Source organism: Oncorhynchus nerka, linkage group LG9b (genome assembly GCF_034236695.1).
Source record: "Oncorhynchus nerka isolate Pitt River linkage group LG9b, Oner_Uvic_2.0, whole genome shotgun sequence".
Lineage (NCBI taxonomy): Eukaryota > Metazoa > Chordata > Actinopteri > Salmoniformes > Salmonidae > Oncorhynchus > Oncorhynchus nerka.
The window spans coordinates 3,151,500-3,172,957 of record NC_088424.1 but is presented as its reverse complement, the minus strand read 5'-3'; the positions used below and the strand labels follow the sequence as shown (position 1 = coordinate 3,172,957).

The window sequence follows — 21,458 nt, the reverse complement described above, 5'->3', positions numbered from 1 at the left end:
CTTGGCCAGGTCGCAGTTGTAAATGAGAACTTGTTCTCAACTAGCCTACCCGGTTAAATAAAGGTGAAATAAAAAATGTAAAATGTAACAAAAACATTACAGAGTGTTCTTTAGCTTTAGCGGGTCTTTTTTGTAGCAGTTAATCTCGTGTTTTCCCCAAATTTAGAGCTTCATCCACATTGTGGAGAATAGCCTCTTCTTAGAAACCTATTGTGCATCTCCACTGCTTTTCCTAGATAGTCCTGAAAATGATTTGTTGCAAGTTGGGGGGGGGGTTCACACTAGAGGTCGACCGAATATGGTTTTTCAATGCCGATACCGATTATTGGAGGACCCCAAAAGTAGCCCATACCGATTAATCGGCCGATTTAAGAAAAATAAATAAATACAATATATTTGTAATAATGACAATTACAACAATACTGAATGAACACTTATTTTAACTTAATATGATACATCAATAAAATCATTTTAGCCTCAAGTAGATAATGAAACATGTTCAATTTGGTTTAAATAATGCAAAAACAAAGTGTTGGAGAAGAAGGTAAAAGTGCTATATGTGCTATGTAAGAAAGCTAACGTTTCAGTTCCTTGCTCAGAACATGAGAAAAGCTGGTGGTTCCTTTTAACATGCGTCTTCAATATTCCCAGGTAAGAAGTTATAGGACTATTTCCCTCTATACCATTTGTATTTTATTAACCTTTGTCTATGGGATGTTCTTATAGGCACTTTAGTATTGCCAGTGTAACAGTATATCTTCCGTCCCTCTCCTCGCTCCTCCCTGGGCTCGCACCGGCAACACAACAACAACAGCCACCACATCCGAGCAGCGTTACACATGCAGAGCAAGGGAAACAACCACCCCAAGGCTCAGAGCGAGTGAAGTTTGAAACGCTATTAGCGCGCGCTAACTAGCCAGCCATTTCACTTCGGTCACACCAGCCTCATCTCGGGAGTTGATAGGTTTGAAGTCATAAACAGCACAATGCTTGACGCACAACGAAGAGCTGCTGGCGAAACGCACGAAAGTGCTGTTTGAATGAATGTTTATGTGCCTGCTTCTGCCTACCACTGCTCAGTCAGATACTTAGATATTTGTATGCTTGTATGCTCAGTCAGATTATATGCAACGCAGGACACGCTAGATAATATCTAGTAATATCATCAACCATGTGTAGTTAACTAGTGATTATGATTGATTGTTTTTTATAAGATAAGTTTAATGCTAGCTAGCAGCTTACCTTGGCTTACTGCATTTGCGTAACAGGCAGTCAGTCTCCTTGTGGAGTGCAACGAGAGAGGCAGGTCGTTATTGCGTTGGACTAGTTACCTGTAAGGTTGCAAGATTGGATCCCCCGAGCTGACAAGGTGAAAATCTGTCGTTCTGCCCCTGAACGAGGCAGTTAACCCCGTTTGTTCCTAGGCCGACATAGTAAATAAGAATGTGTTCTTAACTGACTTGCCTAGTTAAATAAAGATTAAATAAAGGTGTAATTTTTTTAAATATATATATATTTTTTTAATAAAATCGGCGCCCAAAAATACCGATTTCCGATTGTTACAAAAACTTGAAATCGCCCCTAATTAATCGGCCATTCCGATTAATCGGTCGACCTCTAGTTCACACCTAGCTCAAGTCGGGGAGGGGTGGTTCACACCTAGCTCGGCTTTAGACAATTATTTAGTAAAGGTTGAATAGTCTATTGTTCAGCTAATAGCCCATACTGCTATGCTTGTGAAAAACGAATAATAATACTTTTTCCCCTTTCCACATGTTAAAGATTCCAATTGATAAAGTGTTTTTAGCCACAATCGGCCCCAACCCTAATTAATACATTTGGGCACAGTCGATTGTGTGCTGGACTTCGGCCTAGAATGTTGAGGGTTCAAAACCTGATCCCTGCTTTCTATAATGAATGAGTTTGATATACCTGGTATTGGCAGCAGGTAGCCTATTGGTTAGAGTGTTGGACTAGTAACCAGAAGGTTGCAAGATCAAATCCTTGAGCTGACAAGGTAAAAATCTGTCGTTCTGCCCCAGAACAAGGCAGTTAACCCACTGTTCCTTGGTCATCATTGAAAATAAGAATTTGTTCTTAACTGACTTGCCTAGTTAAATAAAAGGTACAAAAAAAATGGATATGGCTGAAAAAAAACTTGCTAAATAGCGATTTTTGTAAATTAACAAAATAATATGCACAATCGTTTGTCTCTACATTAACTAACATATTCCTCTCAATTGTACATTTATTGCTTGACTCGTTATGACGTTATAACTACATACATTTGCTTCCCCGCAATGTTTTGTCAGCCATCTTTGCTGAAGTCACCAGGGACGGGTGGCACGCGTCAAATTCGTCATTGGAACCACTCAATATGATTGGTCATATAAAAAGCTTGGGACCCAAATGCATAACTCCCCCTTGTGGTGATCTGGAGCAATGAAGCCGTGAAGCTGGGTACCTCTAAGTCCCGTGGTGTAAGCTCGCAACTTTTAAAGGAGGAACCACTGTATACATGAAGGGAAGTATACATGTTTTGATGGTCCTCCGTGATTCAACCTTACCTCGCTAGGAAATCAATGAGGTCTGGCATTTCACGTGAATCTCCGCAGGTAGCCATTCATTTCTCAATACTTTTGAGTAACCCACTTGGCCAAAGCCCCAGCCTAAATCTTTAATGTGACAGTGTAATGCTACTTTAGCGTGTGATTGCGAGCCCACTCATTGCGCTACAATGATCTGGGCTGGCACAGATCTAGGGCCTGTCTCTATCTATCTCAGTGTGTGTGTCTATGGATGTGAATGAGGCAAAGATAAAAGAAAACTAAATAGAAAGAGAGAGAAGACACGGCAGCATGCCTCAGCTGATCAAGCTTCAGCGTAATTGGAGCGTGACGGAAGGTGTGTGGGCTGTATATTAATGAGCATTAGCAGATGTAAAACAGAGGCTCCACTATCACTGCAAACATAGGTCTCTGTCTGGCACCAACATAACAGAAATGCACACTAATGCACGATTTGTAGTATGTCAGGTCAAGGTTTCTTGCTAAATGGCGCTATTAATTAATTCTCAAAGTTCTACTGAATGTCCATCAAAATCAGTTCACAGCATTCGCTAATAATGTGCTTCTGACACAGCAGGTTGACCAGTTCAACAAGGAGATGAGAGAAAAATGTTCTTTTGATGAAGAGACGTTCACTATGGTGATGTGAACAGGTTTCCTGGCTCTCGCGGCACTATTTAGTCGCTCGCTTCTCCATCCATTTTAATGCGACTATGACAGCAGGAGCTGCTCTCAGAGCCAGCTGTGAGTATCTAATACCTGACACCACAGCAGCCATTAGAAAGTCCTAATTTGGACACCATCATGTGGACTACAGACTGTGTTGAAAAGGCCAGCCCTTAGTAAGCAGTTTCAGCACCCCTGAACTAGTAGTTTGTTGTACTTTCCCAACACCCCTACAAGTCCCCCCACTTGTATCCACTAATAACGGTCTGCTATTCCCGGTGCACCTCACTGAACCCCGCTTTTGCCATTAGAGTGAGATCGTGGTCAGAAGAGAATGGACTATTCCTAAAGAGTATCTGTATTTGACTTGTATAAGTACAGTGATGTGTCATTGCATATTTAGTTGGGTGTTGCCTAGGCAGTTCAGATATTTACCGTGTTTGTAATATTTATAGAGTAATGTTCATGTGCATCACGCTACTGCTAGCCAGCTAAGTCGAGATGTTAGCTAGTAATACTAGCTCGTTAGGCCTGGTGTAACTCACGTATAATTTCAGGGGGAATACTATTCGGTTCATAGTCTGTATATGCTCATAGTCATGATTATAGACATTTACAACCTTTTTGTAGCCTCATGCAACCATGCACTGTATGTAGCCCTAGTAGTAGCATGTATGTAGCCCTAGTAGTAGCATGAATGTAGCCCCAGTAGTAGCATCCAGATGGTCATTGGCAAACTTCAGACGGGCCTGGACATGCGCTGGCTTGAGCAGGGGGACCTTGCATGCGCTGCATGATTTTAATCCATGACGGCATAGTGTGTTACTAATGGTTTTCTTTGAGACTGTGGTCCCAGCTCTCTTCAGGTCATTGACCACGTCCTGCCGTGTAGTTCTGGGCTGATCCCTCACCTTCCTCATGATCATTGATTCCCCACGAGGTGAGATATCGCATTGAGCCCCAGACCGAGGGTGATTGACCGTCATCTTGAACTTCTTCCATTTTTGAATAATTGCGCCAACAGTTGTTGCCTTCTCACCAAGCTGCTTGCCTATTGTCCTGTAGCCGATCCCAGCCTTGTGCAGGTCTACAATTTATCTCTGATGTCCTTACACAGCTCTCTGGTCTTGGCCATTGTGGAGAGGTTGGAGTCTGTTTGATTGAGTGTGTGGACAGGTGTCTTTTATACAGGTAACGAGTTCAAACAGGTGCAGCTAATACAGGTAATGAGTGGAGAACAGGAGGGCTTCTTAAAGAAAAACTAACAGGTCTGTGAGAGCCGGAATTCTTACTGGTTGGTAGGTGATCAAATACTTATGTCATAAAATATAATGCAAATTAATTACTTAAAAATCATACAATGTGATTTTCTGGATTTTTGTTTTAGATTCTGTCTCTAACAGTTTAAGTGTACCTATGATACAAATTACAGACCTCTACATGCTTTGTAAGTAGGAAAACCTGCAAAATCGGCAGTGTATCAAATACTTGTTCTCCACACTGTATGTAGCCCTAGTAAATTTTCAACAGCGCATTCAATGACAATAACCTAGCAAATTACATTGGTTGGCACTCAACCAATACAGCCTAATATTGCGCAAGCCATTTTACAAACATTTGAATGCTGAAGGTGAAGCGCAGCCTACCTCTTTCTGGCACAGGGCGCAGTTTGACTAGGCTACTGATAATGCTTGGGTTGTTGGGCATGCAAAATGTCTGGTTGATCAATGACTGTCAACACAGTTACGTACTTAATTCAACACTGAAGGAGAGGACACATCAGTTGTCACAAAAGATGAGAGGTATTTTCGGGAAGGTAGAAAGAAAGTCATATGAGAAAAAAAATGTGTGAACTGGTGATTTGTAATGTTTACAGCGATTTTATGATGCATGCATGCTACATTTGAATCAGTTTTGGGTCCCATGGATCGATGCACTCTCTTCTTAAACATTTGAACCGGGGACCAATACAATCATAGCCCTGCTTGGGCACGAGTGTGCCGGTTCTGGGGACGGAGGCCGGCTAGGTTCTCCCTGTGCAGGGGCAGCAGGCTCCATGGCTCTGAGAAAGTGTATTCCTCATGCACAGTGTAAGCTAGCTAGCGTTCGCCATGCGGTTAATAATCTAGCACACTGCTAACCGTGATTTCTTTGGTGTAGCTAGCCTTGCATCGAGTTACATGGGTTAGATTAAGCCTTGCGGCGAGAGATAGCCCTTTGTGTGGTTAGCTAGCCTTGCAACAGACCCTGTTTGATAGTTTACTTCGAGCTTGTGGTCATGCCCAGGCATATCCCATAGTGAGACAACAAAAAAACCACTGTTGATAAAGAGGCCCAAAGACTGAATTTTTCTGACAAAAGCTTTGGGCATGAATCCCAAAGAATTTACCATTGACTGAAATGCTACATGAATATAAGAAATATATGATTTTTCGTGATCTGTATCTCCTTTCTTCATTCTTTGTTCATGAGATACCGACCCACTACCTGATAAAGCGGTACAAAATTAGGAGAAAAAAAATGTCAAATATAAATTATATTTTTCCAATTCCTTTTCTGTATTCAAATTCATTTTTAATAACATGCACTATTGTAGGCCAGCCCAGCCCCAGAAGTGACTCTTATCAACTACATTCAAGAATTTGCTGTGTTGTCTTAGGAATTCATCATTCTCTGTGTTGGTTTTGCCAACCCCCACTGTCACACCTCTGAGAAGCAGAGGTTACATCATGTAGCTCTGATATCTGACTGGAGATAACTTTACAGAAACACTATTGGTCAACAACTCAGGTTTTGAATCCAATCAACTCAGATGCTTATAAAAGGGTCTAAGATTCATTGTTCATTCTCTTATTTGTTCCTGACCTGCTGTAGTGAGATACTCTTTCTTTTTGTCTCTCTCCACCCAATGGACTTTTTTTTCTCTCTCTCTCTCTCTCTGACCATGCTTAGAATTGTTCCTTGTAGTAATGTATGTTATAATGCATTGTAACTTAATCTTAATGCTTTGTATGTGAATCCATTTGTTTAACAAAGTAATAAAATACACTTGGATTTAGAATTCCATGCTCAGACATTTCTTCCTTGCCTATTACTGTAACTCTACCATAGTCTCTTGCATAATGCTAATTATCGTTATGGAGTCAGATAAACAGGCTAATAGCCTAAATGCTTAGTCTTATTACAAGTCGCATTTGATGAATTTATAATATACACATATAAAAATTGATCACCTACTACACAATGACAAACTTTGTAGGCCTGTGCAATCAACCAATGGTTCACCAACCACAAGATGAAAACATGGTGCCAGTGTTGTAGTATTCAGGTTGCTATAGTCTAAGTCTTGATCCCCCCTTGGTCTTGGTCTGGACTCCTGGCTGGAATACCTGTAGTCTCAGTCTTGACTCTGATAAAACTAATAGTTTTGGTCTCGGTCTTGACACGGAGTAGAACCCATCTGGGTTCCCCCTGGAATATCTCAGTTCTCAGATTTGACTCGGGCTGAAATAGCTGTGGTCTCTGTCTTGAACTGGACTTGAAAGGCTCCAGTCTCCATCTTGTCTCAGACTTGAATAGCTCTGGTCCCTCTTGAATTGGACTCGCTGAAGGCGGTCTCGTCTACAACTCTGGTTGGTACCAGAAAAACAAGTGCTGACGGATAAATGTCAAATCAGATAAACTTAGAATAACATCTTAATGTCATTCCTCTAAATGATCTGCTTGAAAAGACAAGATAACGATCTTGTCTCAAGTCCACACTGCTTCCCATGACTCAGAGGAAAACCGACTGCGATGGGGAAACGGAATAGTTCAGAACCCCTTTGATCTCCCATTTCCCAATTCCCACACCTGTGGCCCAGCTCAGTCCAGACAAGCCGAAAAACGTCTCCCCCGCCCTTCTCCTCCTCCCGGATGAGCACAGTCTCAGTCAGTCTGACACAGCCTAAACGAAAGTATGAAAGTGTTCCCCCTTTCCCCCTCCTACTCTAAGAGCTTGGCATTAATCAGGTTACACCTCTGCCTCTCTCCAACATCAGACGCTGGTGTAATGGGGAAGAGTGTGGGCGAGGGGAAGCGAGACGAGGCAAGGGCCCTGGCTGGATGCGTGAGGGGGAGGTGGCTGAACCGGTGCCTGAGTGGAGTAGCAGGGGAAATTATAAACGACGGGTCTAGGTTTCAAGAGCCAAATTAGATGCTGACTGTCGGAGCGGGGAGAAGCTGCATAATATTCAAATGGGGCGTGAGTGTAAAGAATAGACCTGTAATTAAATCGGCCTGGCCTATTAGCCTCTCAAATGCAGAGGTATGATGATCTGGAATGTTAGTTGGTTAGGACCTCATCTTCCCTCTGGACCTATTTATGAATGATACTTTGGTACCAATATCTCTGGAAATTACGCTCAATGACACGCTGAGCAGAGTGAGGTAGAGGGATAGAGTGGAGAGAAAGAGAAGGTAGGGTAAATTCTGAAGCACTGGATGGGTAAATATACTGAACAAATTATATAAACGCAACATGCAAAAAGTTCAGTTCATATAAGGAAATCAGTCAATTTTAATAAATTCATCAGGCCCTAATCTATATATTTCACATGACTGCGAACACAGATAAGCATCTGTTTGTCACAGACACCTTAAAAAAAAGGTAGGGGCGTGGATTCAAAAACCAGTCAGTATCTGGCATGACCACCATTTGCCTGACATCTTCTTCGCATAGAATTGATCAGACTGTTGATTGTGGCTATTGAGACTGTTGAAGTTTCTGGATATTGGCGGGAACTGGAACACACTGTCATACATGTCGATCCATAGCATTCCAAACATTTTCATTGGGTGGCATGTCTAGTGAGTATGCAGGCCATGGAAGAACTGGGACATTTTCAGCATCCAGAAAGTGTGTACAGATCTTTGCGACATGGGGCCGTGCATTATCATGCCGAAACATGAGGTGATGGTGGAGGATGAATGGCACGACAGTGGGCCTCAGGATCTCATAATTGCATGCACCCTCAAAACATAAGACATCAATGACATTGTGCTGTGTGACAAAACTGCACAATTAAGGTGGCCTTTTATTGTCCATGGCATAAGGTGCACCTGAGGAATGATCATGATGTTGAATCAGCCTCTTGATATGCCAAACCTGTCAGGTGGGTGGATTATCTTGGTAATGGAGAATGCTCACTAACAGGGATGCTCACTAACAGGGACGTAAACAAATTTGTGCACAAAACTTGGGAGAAATAAGCTCTTTGTCTCACCCTGATCTGCTTCACCTGTCTTTGTGCTTGTCTCTACCCCCTCCAGGTGTTGCCAATCTTCCCCATTATCCCCAGTGTATCCCCTGTGTTCCCCTGTTGCCAGTTTATTTTGTTTCGTGAAACCTACCAGCGGTTTTCCCCTTGCTCCTGGCTGTTCTAATTCCTGTTTTTTTGTGTTTTCTTGACCCTTCTGCCTACCCTGAGCCTGCCTGCTCTGACCCTGAGACTGCCTGCCGTTCTGGACCTTTTGCACCCTATCTGGATCACTGACCTCTGCCTGCCCTTGACCTGTCGTTTTGCTCGCCCCTGTAGTAGTAATACACTTTAACTTCTGTCACTGTCTGCATCTGCGTCTTACCTGAAACTTGATACTTTTTGTGTGTATGTAACATTTCTGGAGTCTTTTATTTCAGCTCATGAAACATGGGACCAATACTTTACATGTTACGTTTAGATTTTTGTTCGGTATAGATGGTTGGGTGATCACGTAAGGGTGGTTGAGTTGAGTTTAGGGTGGTTGGTTGAGTGACTATGGATAGCTTGGTACACTTGGAATGGACTGGTGGAATGACAGAATGGGGAAACGTTGAGTGTTGGAGTTAAGTGAGTGTTGCTGGGTGACTGTGAATGAAGGAAACCATTAGCGTTGAGTCGACCAAGTCAGCTCAGACTTACTACAGGTGGCGTCTGCCTCATCTGAGCCGTCGGGACACTCTGGTTCCCCGTCACAGCGCCAGCGGCCTGGTACACACTGGCCGTTTGCACAGGCAAACTCTGCCGGGGCACACGTCTTCCTGGCTGCTCAGAGAAAGAGAGAGAGGGGGAGGGAGAGAACAGAGGGATGTTGGGAAGACGGAGTCACTGGTCATTCGTTCATTACCATACCCCCCCAACTCTTATCTAACTCATCACGCATTCTCTCCTACCCTCTGTCTGTCTCTGAGAGCATCTAGTCTAATCCTAGCTCCAGGTCTTTCCACACGGCGGAAGACAAGTGGATGCTGAATGCTAAATGCTGTGTGCTCCGGGTTATACTGAAGCTTAGTTTTCTTCCAGACATGGTTATCGAAATAGACGATGACTGTAGACTGCCATGGACTGATAGAAAGCAAAGGTCTTACTCTTTCTAAATGGAAATGTTCGTGGGGAGAAAAGACTGAAAGGAAGACCCATACAGATAGACGTTGCTCACACCAGAACTGGGATCAAATACTATTTGAAATCTTTCAAATGCTTTTTGGGGACTTTTCTATTGGTTCCATTGCAACAGGCAAGCTCAATCGAACACAATTTAGTAGTTGAAATGATTTCAAATGGTACTTGAAACCAGGTCTGATTAACACATAGTACAGCCCAGCCCTGCAGATCACCATGGTGATGAGCCGACCCAGCAGACTGGCTGTATTACCGCCAGAAAGTGTTCGCCACCTGTAGTGACAGCACACGCATGGCAACGAAAATGCAAACACAGCAAATACAGAGGTCAGAGCCATTCCATTTCCCTGGGCCATTACTCCAACAGCAATGGGACTGGCAGTGCAGTTCGTCTAATAAAATCTAACCGTAAGAGACTCTCTGTCTAGCTTCCTGGTGTCATTACACTGGCCACTACTTTTCAAGAAGTAGGATTATATTTTGGGGTTGTTGTTTCTCTTCACAGTTGTGAAGATGAAGCAGAGTCTCTCTCTCTCTCTCTCTCTCTGAAAACTCAACCAATTTTTGCTCATCTGAGGAAGAAAATTATGTAATGCCCTGCTGTGTGCATATCCTACTGTTGGACTGTTCGGAACAATCGTTGCGTGAAAAATAGCTGAAAATGTGTTGCCTCCCCGAGCTAACGATAATCGTTCACACTGTCAGGAATAACAAAGAGGTAGAACATCTTTTGAAACACTGTAAAAGCATAGACAAAGACCTTTGTCTGCTGGGTATTCAATTGTCCCACCTCCCCTTCTCTGTCCCATTCCCTCCCTTAGTCCACAAGTAGGGCTGGCACAACTACCGTATAATCGGAACCAACGATTATGGTTGAAGACCGTCATGAAAATAAACTAACAGTCATGAGAGAGAGAGAGAGAGAGAGAGAGAGAGAGAGAGAGATCTCCCCTAAGAGTGCAGCATGACACAGAGATTTACCAATCTAGTGTTGGGTTCTAACTTGAAATATATTTATTCCTGCCACTATATAATCATTTATTGACTACGTTACATGTATGATCTGTGTCAATGAGGGGTGAATAAGGGATGTGTATGGAAAATCATTGAAGGAGGCGAAGCGCAACAGTTAGTCTCTGATGAGGCAGGCCAGCTGCGAAACTAGGGAAGAGCGAGGAATTCAGCTCGAGTTCAAGTCAACAGATGAATTGAGAATAAACCTCTGGGAGGGGGGGCCAGAGGGGCCCACCCCAAAGACCCTCCTACTACAGTCCTATCTCACACACACACACTTCAACGCCCACGAAGGTTCTAGCATCAGGCAGGGCCACGACTACACCAGGGAGAGGAACCAATTAAGTTCCTACCCACGCATGCACCCACACACCCACCAAACAGCAAAATCACGAGCATATGTCAATCTACTATCCCCCATGGTGGAAAAGTTTACCTATTCTATTGGTCAGCTTGTCGAGAAAGCTGACCAATTCCAAACAGACTCAGGGACAGTTGTGGGATGATAGATCACAAATTCATACAACTAGTAGGCCAAGGCTACTAAAATGCTGATAAACTATTATTTCTTCACATCATAAGCGCAGCAGCGCGCACAAGGCAGTAGGCTAGGCGTGAATGTTCGTTCCACAATGAAATTAGGCGGGAAAAACTTTGAAGCAAGGTAAGACCTGCCTCATAAAATGTATTAAAACGCTCAGGTTTCAAACAATTAAGTATATATGTTTTCAAAATGCACACTGCCTCCAGCTCATTGCAGAGTGGTGTGTGGTGCTGATGAAGCCTGCCTTCCGTTGCCGTTGGAGATGCTGCAGCAGAGGCTCTCACGCTGTTTGACAGATTTTCCGCTCAAAGGCTCTGTGTCTGTATGCTGTACGCGTGTGATAAATAAGACACATAATGAATATACTGTACACACGAGCCAATTTAATTCCACTAAATTAAGCAAATCAACCTATAGACAGATAAGCATGACCAGTCAAATGTATTTCCATCAATGAATAGGCTAAAAAGCATTATTTCGCAATGGGATAATTTATTTTTCTCCCGGACAATTGGCCAGAGGCAATTTAATTTAGCGTCTTTTCTATTTGTTTAAAAATGGTCCAAAAGCCAGCTATTACCAGCTAACGGAAACCCTGACTCACACACACATTTTTCTCACGCCTTTGTTATCATTGGGTGCTGTGATGTGCGAAGCAGTGATGACGGTTGTGTTCATCACAGAGGCACACTCACCCACACACACACACACACACACACAGCAACACCCTCCTCTCCCCATTGGTTTTCTTCTCCTGTAAGCAGTCGATGGACAAGGTATGACAGAAGTCTATGCGTTGGTTTCGTTTCCCTGGCACTGTTTCCACATGCTAACATTTAACAAAAGTCCCATGATTTGAATGGGATTTGTGCCACAAATTGTAAAAACGTTATCATGTGGAAACAGTGCCAGGCCAACTCAACCAAAGCATGCTTTGCTTTCATACCTTGTCGTACAATTACATTTTTGTCATTTGAGTGAACTATCCCTTTAATAGGTCATGCATCAATAAGCACATTCTTTTGAGCATCAGAAGAAAAATGGCCTCATTAGCCTAGAGTAAATTGGGGAAGTGTTGTCTGAGCAGGAAACATAATGGCTCCTGTTAGGCACCCTCAGCGGCATTGTCAGAAATCAGAGAGCAGTGTGACGCGACTTCCGCTTTTGGACGTGCGCCTCGCTGTTTACAGTCCCCGGTGAAACATATAGCGGATGAGCAACGGCACGTTTGCTAGCTTGGCCTCTGAAGTGGTTTCCATCCGGAATAATAATAATAACAAGGTGGAAAAAGTACCCAATTTTCAAACTTGGGTAAAAGTATAGATACCTTAATAGAAAATGACTCAAGTAAACGTGAAGGTCACCCTGTAAAATATTACTTCAGTAAAAGTCTAAAAATATTTGGTTTTAAATATACTTAAGTATCAAAAATGTAATGTAATTGCTCAAATGTATTTAAGTATCAAAAGTAAAAGTACTAATCATTTCAAATTCCTTATTTAAAGCAAACCAGATGACATTTCATTTCAGAGTGGAGCTCTCCAACACAAACAAATAATTTGTGTTTAGTGAGTCCGCCAGATCAGAGGCAGTAAGGATGACCAGGGATGTTCTCCTGATAAGTGTATGAATTAGACAATTTTCCTGTCCTGCTAAGTCTTCAATCTAATTAAATTAGTCTAATTCCACCTCTTTCAGGAATACCTAGGATAGGATAAAGTAATCCTTCTCACCCCCCCTTAAAAGATTTAGATGCACTATTGTAAAGTGGCTGTTCCACTGGATGTCTTAAGGTGAACGCACCAATTTGTAAGTCGCTCTGGATAAGAGCGTCTGCTAAATGACTTAAATGTAAATGTAATGTAATGTCTTCAAAATGTAACGAGTACTTTTGGGTGTCAGGGAAAATGTATGGAATAAAAAGTACATCATTTTCTTGAGGAATCTAGTGAAGAAAAAAGTAAAAGCCGTCAAAAATATAAATAGTAAAGTACAGATACCCCAAAACGCTACTTAAGTAGTACATTCAAGTATTTTTACTTAAGTACTTTACACCACTGCAAGGTGACACTCCATCTTAACTCCTCCTCCACATTTACTCGATTGGTTTAACAGTGAAGAAGATAACCTCGCCTGCCAGTTTGACCAGTAAACTTTCCCAAAATTCTGTTTTTTGGAAATTCAGGAATTTTGGGGGGAAAAAGGGGATTTTTTAAAATTTGCTGAATCTCGTGCAATGCACACAAAAGATTGACATCTTGTGGCATTTGAAGCTAACCTACTCCCATCCATAAAATATTTTTTGCTTGAAACCCAATCGCTGCACAGTAACCCTAGTTGCGGAAAGGGATTGTTTACTTTTTGGCACACTTTGTGACAACCACTGATGTAGGCTAAAACTGGTTAATAAATACATTTAATTGATTTCACTGAATGGTAAACAATTGGATTTCCCAATACTATTTCACCCAAAAGCCAGTGGTTACAAACGAACTGCAATCGAAAAGGGTAATTATTCAGCCAGTTGAATCAACTGTGACAAAAATTCCATATTGATCAATTCCTATTGTATTGGTTTTACTCATTCAATTAGGGAAGAAAGTGGAGACAGACAGACAGTTGCTCAGTGGTAGTGGATTACTTATTGACCTGGACACAGAAAACTGTTGCGAAGAGACACGGTGGCTGTGTTTACACAGGCAGCTCAATTTTGATATTTTGCTACTAACTGTATTTTGACCAGTCAGATCAGATCTGTTGATCAATTCTTGTCTTGTTGCTTTTTGTTCTGTGTTGCTCTATTTGTATGCTATGTCTTGCTTGTCCTATGTTGCTCTGCGTGTGCTCACCGATTGTGTATATATTGTAATTGTTTTTAATAACCTGCCCAGGGACTGCGGTTGAAAATTAGCCGGCTGACTAAAACCGGCACTTTGACTGAAACGTTGATTAATGTGCACTGTCCCTGTAAAAATAAAATAAACTCAAACTATTGCCAATAATTGGGAAAATTTAGCTACCTGTGTAAACACAGCCAGGGACTCGGGTGACATTATCTTCTCCGCTGGTTCTGCTGTGCATTTGAACATTCGTTAACTGGAGTCCTGGAGCATGCCTACCCGTTTAAACCAAGATTCAATACGATGCTCACAATGATAACACACCATTGGTCTACTGAATAGCTGAATAGGGGCATCAGCACTTCTATCCCAGAGAGACATCAGTAAACTGGATACAATGCCATAACATGCTAGGGCCAGGATTTCTTCAAGACCAAGTGACCCAACTAAGCAAAACTTTGAACCCTTGTTTATGAGGTCATCGGTGGTCAAATTCCAGTCATGTCGTTAGGAAATACTCCCGGTCCTCGGTAAGAACCATTCGTGGCCTATAATTATACCCTATAAGTTCAGCAGCTAAGCCTGATTTAAGACCCCGAGCTTTAACCCATGTGATTCCTCCTCAGTAGAGCATGGCCTACAGAGATCAGGGATGTGTGCCATTTGGCCATTTGATCAGAATGTGGTCATACTGTAGCTCACCTGACAGATATGATCAGAGGATATGTGAGTGGGGAAGAAAGCACAATGCTCCCTCTGAGCCACACTGACATTTGGGAGTAGCCTTTGATTTATTGATCTCCTTTCAGGTTTCACTGCACATTTTCTATTTATGGTGAACTTAGGCTAACCCTGATCTCCTCCTCCACGGACACACACACAAAGAAACCACATCAAATACATAAAACACACAACAAATACACAGTACACACACGCACATAACAAATGCTCTCTTTCACACACACAAACTGAGGTTGGGCGGTATCAAGATTTTCATGTTGTCATACTGTTTCGTACCATACCGGGGTATACAGTATTACCGGATGTGCACACAAGGGGCGCTATTTCTATTATTATATATATTTTTCCTTCTTGGTATTAAAATGTTTTACCGTCAGTATTTTGAAATACCTGGATAGACGGTATATTGCCCAAGCTTAATACAGACTCACCCACACTTCAGTACAGTTCCGGTAGTTTCACATCCCTGCCCCTTAGCACCATTAAAACCCACTCCACGCGGCTGCCCTCAGCCTAACTGCGGCTTTCTATGCTGCTACCTTACTCTGTGTGTCTATTATCACGCCACACAATACGCCGACAGTCTAAGCCTCACAACTGGATACCAGTAGACAGAAGATCAAGTCACATCTCTGGAAGCTCTGCGAGAATGGAGCGACGAGAGAGACCAAACGAGAGGTTGTGCTGTAGAGTATAGGAACACAGAGATGGGTGGAATGATTGATGGATTTAACTGACCGATATAGAGCCACCAGCAGCCAGAGACGAAACATTAGACTCTATCGGCTAACATCAGTTAAGACAGACTAGTCATATTGGCGAGAGGAGATAAGTAACCGTATGTACTGAGCTGGCAACAAAAACAAATACATGGATGAAATTAATGATTGATTTAGCGGACCAATGTAAAGCAGTAGGCTTGGAGCCAGATGAGATGGTGCAGCACATCAGTTAGGTTAGTCATAGCAGTTCGGTGTGTGAACAACTAACACTCGACAACCATCTACAGCTCTGAAACGGCAGCATAACACCAGTGCAACATTGATGAAATGCCATCCAGTTAAACTACAACTGCCAGAGAGTCTAAATTCAAGACGCCTTAGATTCTCCTTGAATAACCTTTTGTTTGAAATAGCGGGTGGGGTAGGGGGTGGCGGGCGGGGGGGTTGTGGAGAGTCTGGTATTAGGCGGCGGGGGAGTTGCTTCAATTCTCCTTCACTGCTGTTTTCAAAATCTCTAGAAAGGGTCATGCGGTGACACTATTTTCCTCAGCTGCCTCAAAATCCCGCTTTCATTAAAAAGTGAGAAGGAAAATAAAATGATTCCGCAACGCATCTGTTGGGTGGGATGTGGTTTTCGGGGTTTTAAAATGTGTTAAGAGGAGTCGTTTCTCTGTAATACTGTATGTGTGTGCATCTCTGCAAAATTCACACAGAAACCAATAAAGTAGACTTCTGTAGTCATTTCTCGATAATGAATCAATATTTCTCATGTTAAAGTGATAGTTCAATTGCAACATAAGATGGTTGCTTACCACACATAAGATGGTTCCTTACCCTGAAAGTAGTCTATGGGCCAGAGGGGCATAATACTGTACAAAGCAAGATCAAGGAGTTAGCCAGCTAAGTAGTCTAAATATTCTGATATAACTTTTTATTTGTTAGAAAGATAAGCTTGAAATTGGTATGGTCTAATTGACGCAACAACCAAAAACACATATCTAACTTTAGATTTTTTTTTAAATGAACCGGAAAATCATATATTTCTGGTTGTTGTCAAAGTAAGCTAGGACAACATGTTTTGTACTATCCTCTGAGGAGCGACTGTAATCCATAGTTCAAATGTTTTGGGCTACCCATTGACACCAATTGCTACTTTTGCATTATTGACCAAAAAACGAATGGAACGAGAGGCAACATTAGTGTGTTCCAAATGGCCATTCATTAGCCTCTAAGTAACATCTAATCATGTAATTGAGTGTTAAAGAAACAATCTGAACTGTGGCTAACCCCATAGACTACTTTCAAGTGGGAACAAACTCTTACAACTAACATTGTAATTTGGGTGAACTATCCCTTTAAATGAATGGAAATCTTGTAACCTGAAGGACCAAACTAATATTTGGCTTGCAGCACTGCACTAGGTGCCTCCCATCTAAAAGTATACACAAGCTGCCACTACTCTCTGTCACCTGCATCTTTAGCCATTAGGAAAGGTGTCACGCTATCCGAGTGAACATTTAGGGGAGATAGGGAGTACCATACACAGCCTAACAGCTGAAACCTTATCTGGTCTGGTCAGCCTCACATCCAATACCACTCAACCATGATCTACACACTATCTAGGGAGACACATTTTCAGCTGCTGTCATACCCAACACTATAGTAGTCATTGCCCAATGGACTGAAAACTGAGAATTCTCTCAGAATCAGTCCACGGGTATACCATTGAAAAAGCTATTTTTTTCATAGTGCCATGTTATATTATTTATCTACACTGAACAAAAATATCAATGCAACATGCAACAATTTCAAAGATTGAGTTATATGAGTTATAGTTCATATAAGGAAATCAGTCAATTTAAATAAATAAATTAGGCCCTAATCTATGGATTTCACATGACTGGGAATACAGATATGCACCTGTTAGTCACAGATATCAACAACAACACAAAGGTAGGGCCCTCGATCAGAAAACCAGTCAGTATCAGGTGTGAACACCATTTGCCTCATGCAGCGCCACACTTCTCCTTCACATAGAGTTGATAGGCTGTTGATTGTGGCCTGGGGAATGTTGTCCCACTCCTCTTCAACGGATGTGCTAAGTTACTGGATTTTGGCGGGAACTGAAACATGCTGTCGCACACATCGATCCAGAGCATCCTAAACATGCTCAATGGGTGACATGTCTGGTGAGTATGCAGTTCATTTTCAGCTTCTAGAAATAGTGTACAGATCCTTGCAACATGAGGCCGTGTATTATCATGCTGAAACATGAGGTAATGGCGGCAGTTGAATGGCATGACAATGTTCCTCAGGATCTCATCACGGTATCTCCGTGCAATCAAACTTCCAGCAATAAAATGCAATTGTGTTCACAACGTTGACATCAGCAAACTGCTCACCCACACAACGCTGTCTGCCATCTGCTCGGTACAATTAAAACTAGGATTCATCTGTGAAGAGCACATTTACAGTGTGCCAGTGGCCATAGAAGGTGAGCATTTGCCCACTGAAGTCGGTTAAGATGCCGAAATGCAGTCAGGTCAAGACCCTGGTGAGGACGACGAGCACGCAGATGAGCTTCAGTTGTGCAAACCCACAGTTTCATCAGCTGTCCTGGTGGCCTGTCTCAGATGATCATGCAGGTGAAGAACCCGGATGTGGAGGTCCTGGGCTGGCATGGTTACACGTGGTCTGCGGTTGTGAGGCTGGTTGGATATAATGCCACATTCTCTAAAACGACGTTGGAAGCGGGTTATGGTAGAGAAATAAACATAACATTTTCTGGCAATAGCTCTGGTGGACATTCCTACTGTCAGCATTCCAATTGCACGCTCCCTCAAAACATGAGACATCTGTGGCATTGTGTTGTGTGACACAAAATGGAACATTTTACAGTGGCCTTTAATTGTCCCCCAGCACAAGGTGCACCTGTGTAATGATCAGGCTGTTTAATCAGCTTCTTGATATGCCACACCTGTCAGGTGGATGGATTATCAAGACAATTATCTTCGCAAAGGACAAATTCTCACTAACAGGGATGTAAACAAATGTGTGCACAAATGTTGAGAGCAATAAGCTTTTTGTGCATATGGAACATTTCTGGGATATTTTATTTCAGCTCATGAAACATGGGACCAACACTTTACATGTTGAATTGATATTTTTGTTCAGTGTATTTCCTCAGCTGAAAGATCAAGAACATGAAAGCCCCTAGCTCAGTTCAATTCGACCAGCTTTTAATGGCTATTGATACATATACAGTATTATTCATATTCTTTTCACAGTTCTGTTATCTTAATCAAATACCACGGCCGAGAGATCAAGAACATGATGTAATGTGAGTTCACAGGCCATGGGGCAGAGCACAGAGAGAGATGGCAGCCCCTGTAGAGAGATCTCAAGGGAGAAAACTAGAGGCGTGAGTTTACAGTAAAACACAAAACTAGCAGGTCAATTAATTAAACACACACACACCATTACATACTCTTTGTTATGTAAAATAAAACTATACTGGAATTTAGAGCATCAAAACCCCACACTGTCTAAATGCTTCCTCATCTTCAAGCGCGCACAAACGCACACACACTCAATGCCCAGCAAAGTGTATTCATCCACAGCCAAGCTCCAGTTGGATCAGTAAAAGACTCATTTTTTCAAAGGGACCAAACAGAAAAGAACAAGTATGACTCAGACAACTGGGATGTGTCCCAAATTGCAACCCTTTCCCTATGTAGTGCACTACTTTTGACAATGGTCAAAAGTAGTGCACTATGTAGGGAATAGGGTGCCATTTGGCACGCAGGCCTAGTGTTTCAAAGGGAGATTATTGAAGATTAATGAGGACAAATTCCCACAGCTCTGATGATACTCAGATTGCCTAGTCAACAGTCTCTTTTGGCTTCAGTCAAAACACAGAGGCTTCATTATACTGATGATCCGTATCTTTCTGTCAAAATCATTACAGCACTGGGGACCAACTTTATGTTGGTGTGTGTGTGTGTGTGTGTGTGTGTCTCATCCACCAAAGTGTAGCACCTCCACTTAGGTGACACCGCTGCAGTCACTTCTCTCACAGTAGTAATCCATCATAACTACACACACTAGACTAAATTGAATCAATAATCAAAAAAACAATGATCGGCTATGGATAATACAATGACGATACGACAAAACACCGTAACTGAGACCCATTAAGGAAAGAGGCTATCAAATGAACTGCCCATAAAGATACACAGAGTCTGGGCAGTAGAAAATAGTAGCTGTGTCGCAGCACTTATATACTGGCCAGACAGTGGAGGCTGACACAGAGGAGCTACGGTGAATCAGATAGTGGACTACGGCCATTTGTTATCAGAAATGATAGGGCTCTTGATACAGAGTAGAGAGTACACAGAACAGTTAGGGCATAATTGCTCAACAGGTACAATGATTTATTACCTGTTCTAAGCAGATTTTAATTTTTCATTTAACCAGGTAGGCAAGTTGAGAACAAGTTCTCATTTACAATTGCGACCTGGCCAAGATAAAGCAAAGCAGTTCGACACATACAACAACACAGAGTTACACGTGGAGTAAAACAAACATACAGTCAATAATACAGTAGAAAAATAAGTCTATATACAATGTCAAAATCAAATCCAATTTTATTTGTCACATACACATGGTTAGCAGATGTTAATGCGAGTGTAGCGAAATGCTTGTGCTTCTAGTTCCGACAATGCAGTAATAACCAACAAGTAATCTAACTAACAATTCCAAACTACTGCCTTATACACACAAGTGTAGGGGGATAAAGAATATGTACATAAAGATATGTGAATGAGTGATGGTACAGAGCGGCATAGGCAAGATACAGTAGATGGTATCGAGTACAGTATATACATATGAGATGAGTATGTAAACAAAGTGGCATTGTTAAAGTGGCTAGTGATACATGTATTACATAAAGATGCAGTATATGATATAGAGTACAGTATATACGTGTACATATAAGATGAATAATGTAGGGTATGTAAACATTATGTTAGGTAGCATTGTTTAAAGTGGCTAGTGATATATTTTACATCATGTGAGCAAATGAGGTGAGATAAGGGAGGTGAGATAAGGGAGGTAAAGGGAGGTAAAGGCAAAAAAAGTAAATACAATATAGCAAGTAAAACACTGGAATGGTAGATTTGCAGTGGAAGAATGTGCAAGGTAGAGATAGAAATAATGGGGTGCAAAGGAGCAAAATAAATAAATAAATAAATACAGTAGGGGGAGCGGTAGTTGTTTGGGCTAAATTATAGATGGGCTATGTTCAGGTGCAGTAATCTGTGAGCTGCTCTGACAGCTGGTGCTTAAAGCTAGTGAGGGAGATAAGTGTTTCCAGTTTCAGAGATTTAAGTAGTTCGTACCAGTCATTGGCAGCAGAGAACTGGAAGGAGAGGCGGCCAAAGGAAGAATTGGTTTCGGGGTGACCAGAGAGATACAGTGGGACAAAAAAGTATTTAGTCAGCCACCAATTGTGCAAGTTCTCCTAATTAAAAAGATGAGAAAGGCCTGTCATTTTCATCATAGGTACACTTCAACTATGACAGACAAAATGAGAAAAAAAATCAAAAAAATCACATTGTAGGATTTTTAATGAATTTATTTGCAAATTATGGTGGAAAATAAGTATTTGGTCACCTACAAACAAGCAAGATTTCTGGCTCTCACAGACCTGTAACTTCTTCTTTAAGAGGCTCCTCTGTCCTCCACTTGTTACCTGTATTAATGGCACCTGTTTGAACTTGTTATCAGTATAAAAGACACCTGTTCACAACCGCAAATAGTCACACTCCAAACTCCACTATGGCCAAGACCAAAGAGCTGTCAAAGGACACCAGAAACATAATTGTAGACCTGCACCAGGCTGGGAAGACTGAATCTGCAATAGGTAAGCAGCTTGGTTTGAAGAA

General features: G+C 42.0%; 1 protein-coding gene across 1 annotated transcript in view; it reads right to left on the bottom strand.

Annotated features, from left to right (window-relative positions):
* The window catches only part of LOC115114112 (low-density lipoprotein receptor-related protein 8-like), a 206,475-nt gene that overhangs the window by 104,661 nt on the left and 80,356 nt on the right, over window positions 1-21,458 (bottom strand). The window contains exon 4 of the mRNA XM_065013892.1: window positions 9,173-9,295. Within this exon, the coding sequence (XP_064869964.1) occupies window positions 9,173-9,295 (123 nt within the window). The remainder of the gene's footprint in view (window positions 1-9,172; window positions 9,296-21,458) is intronic.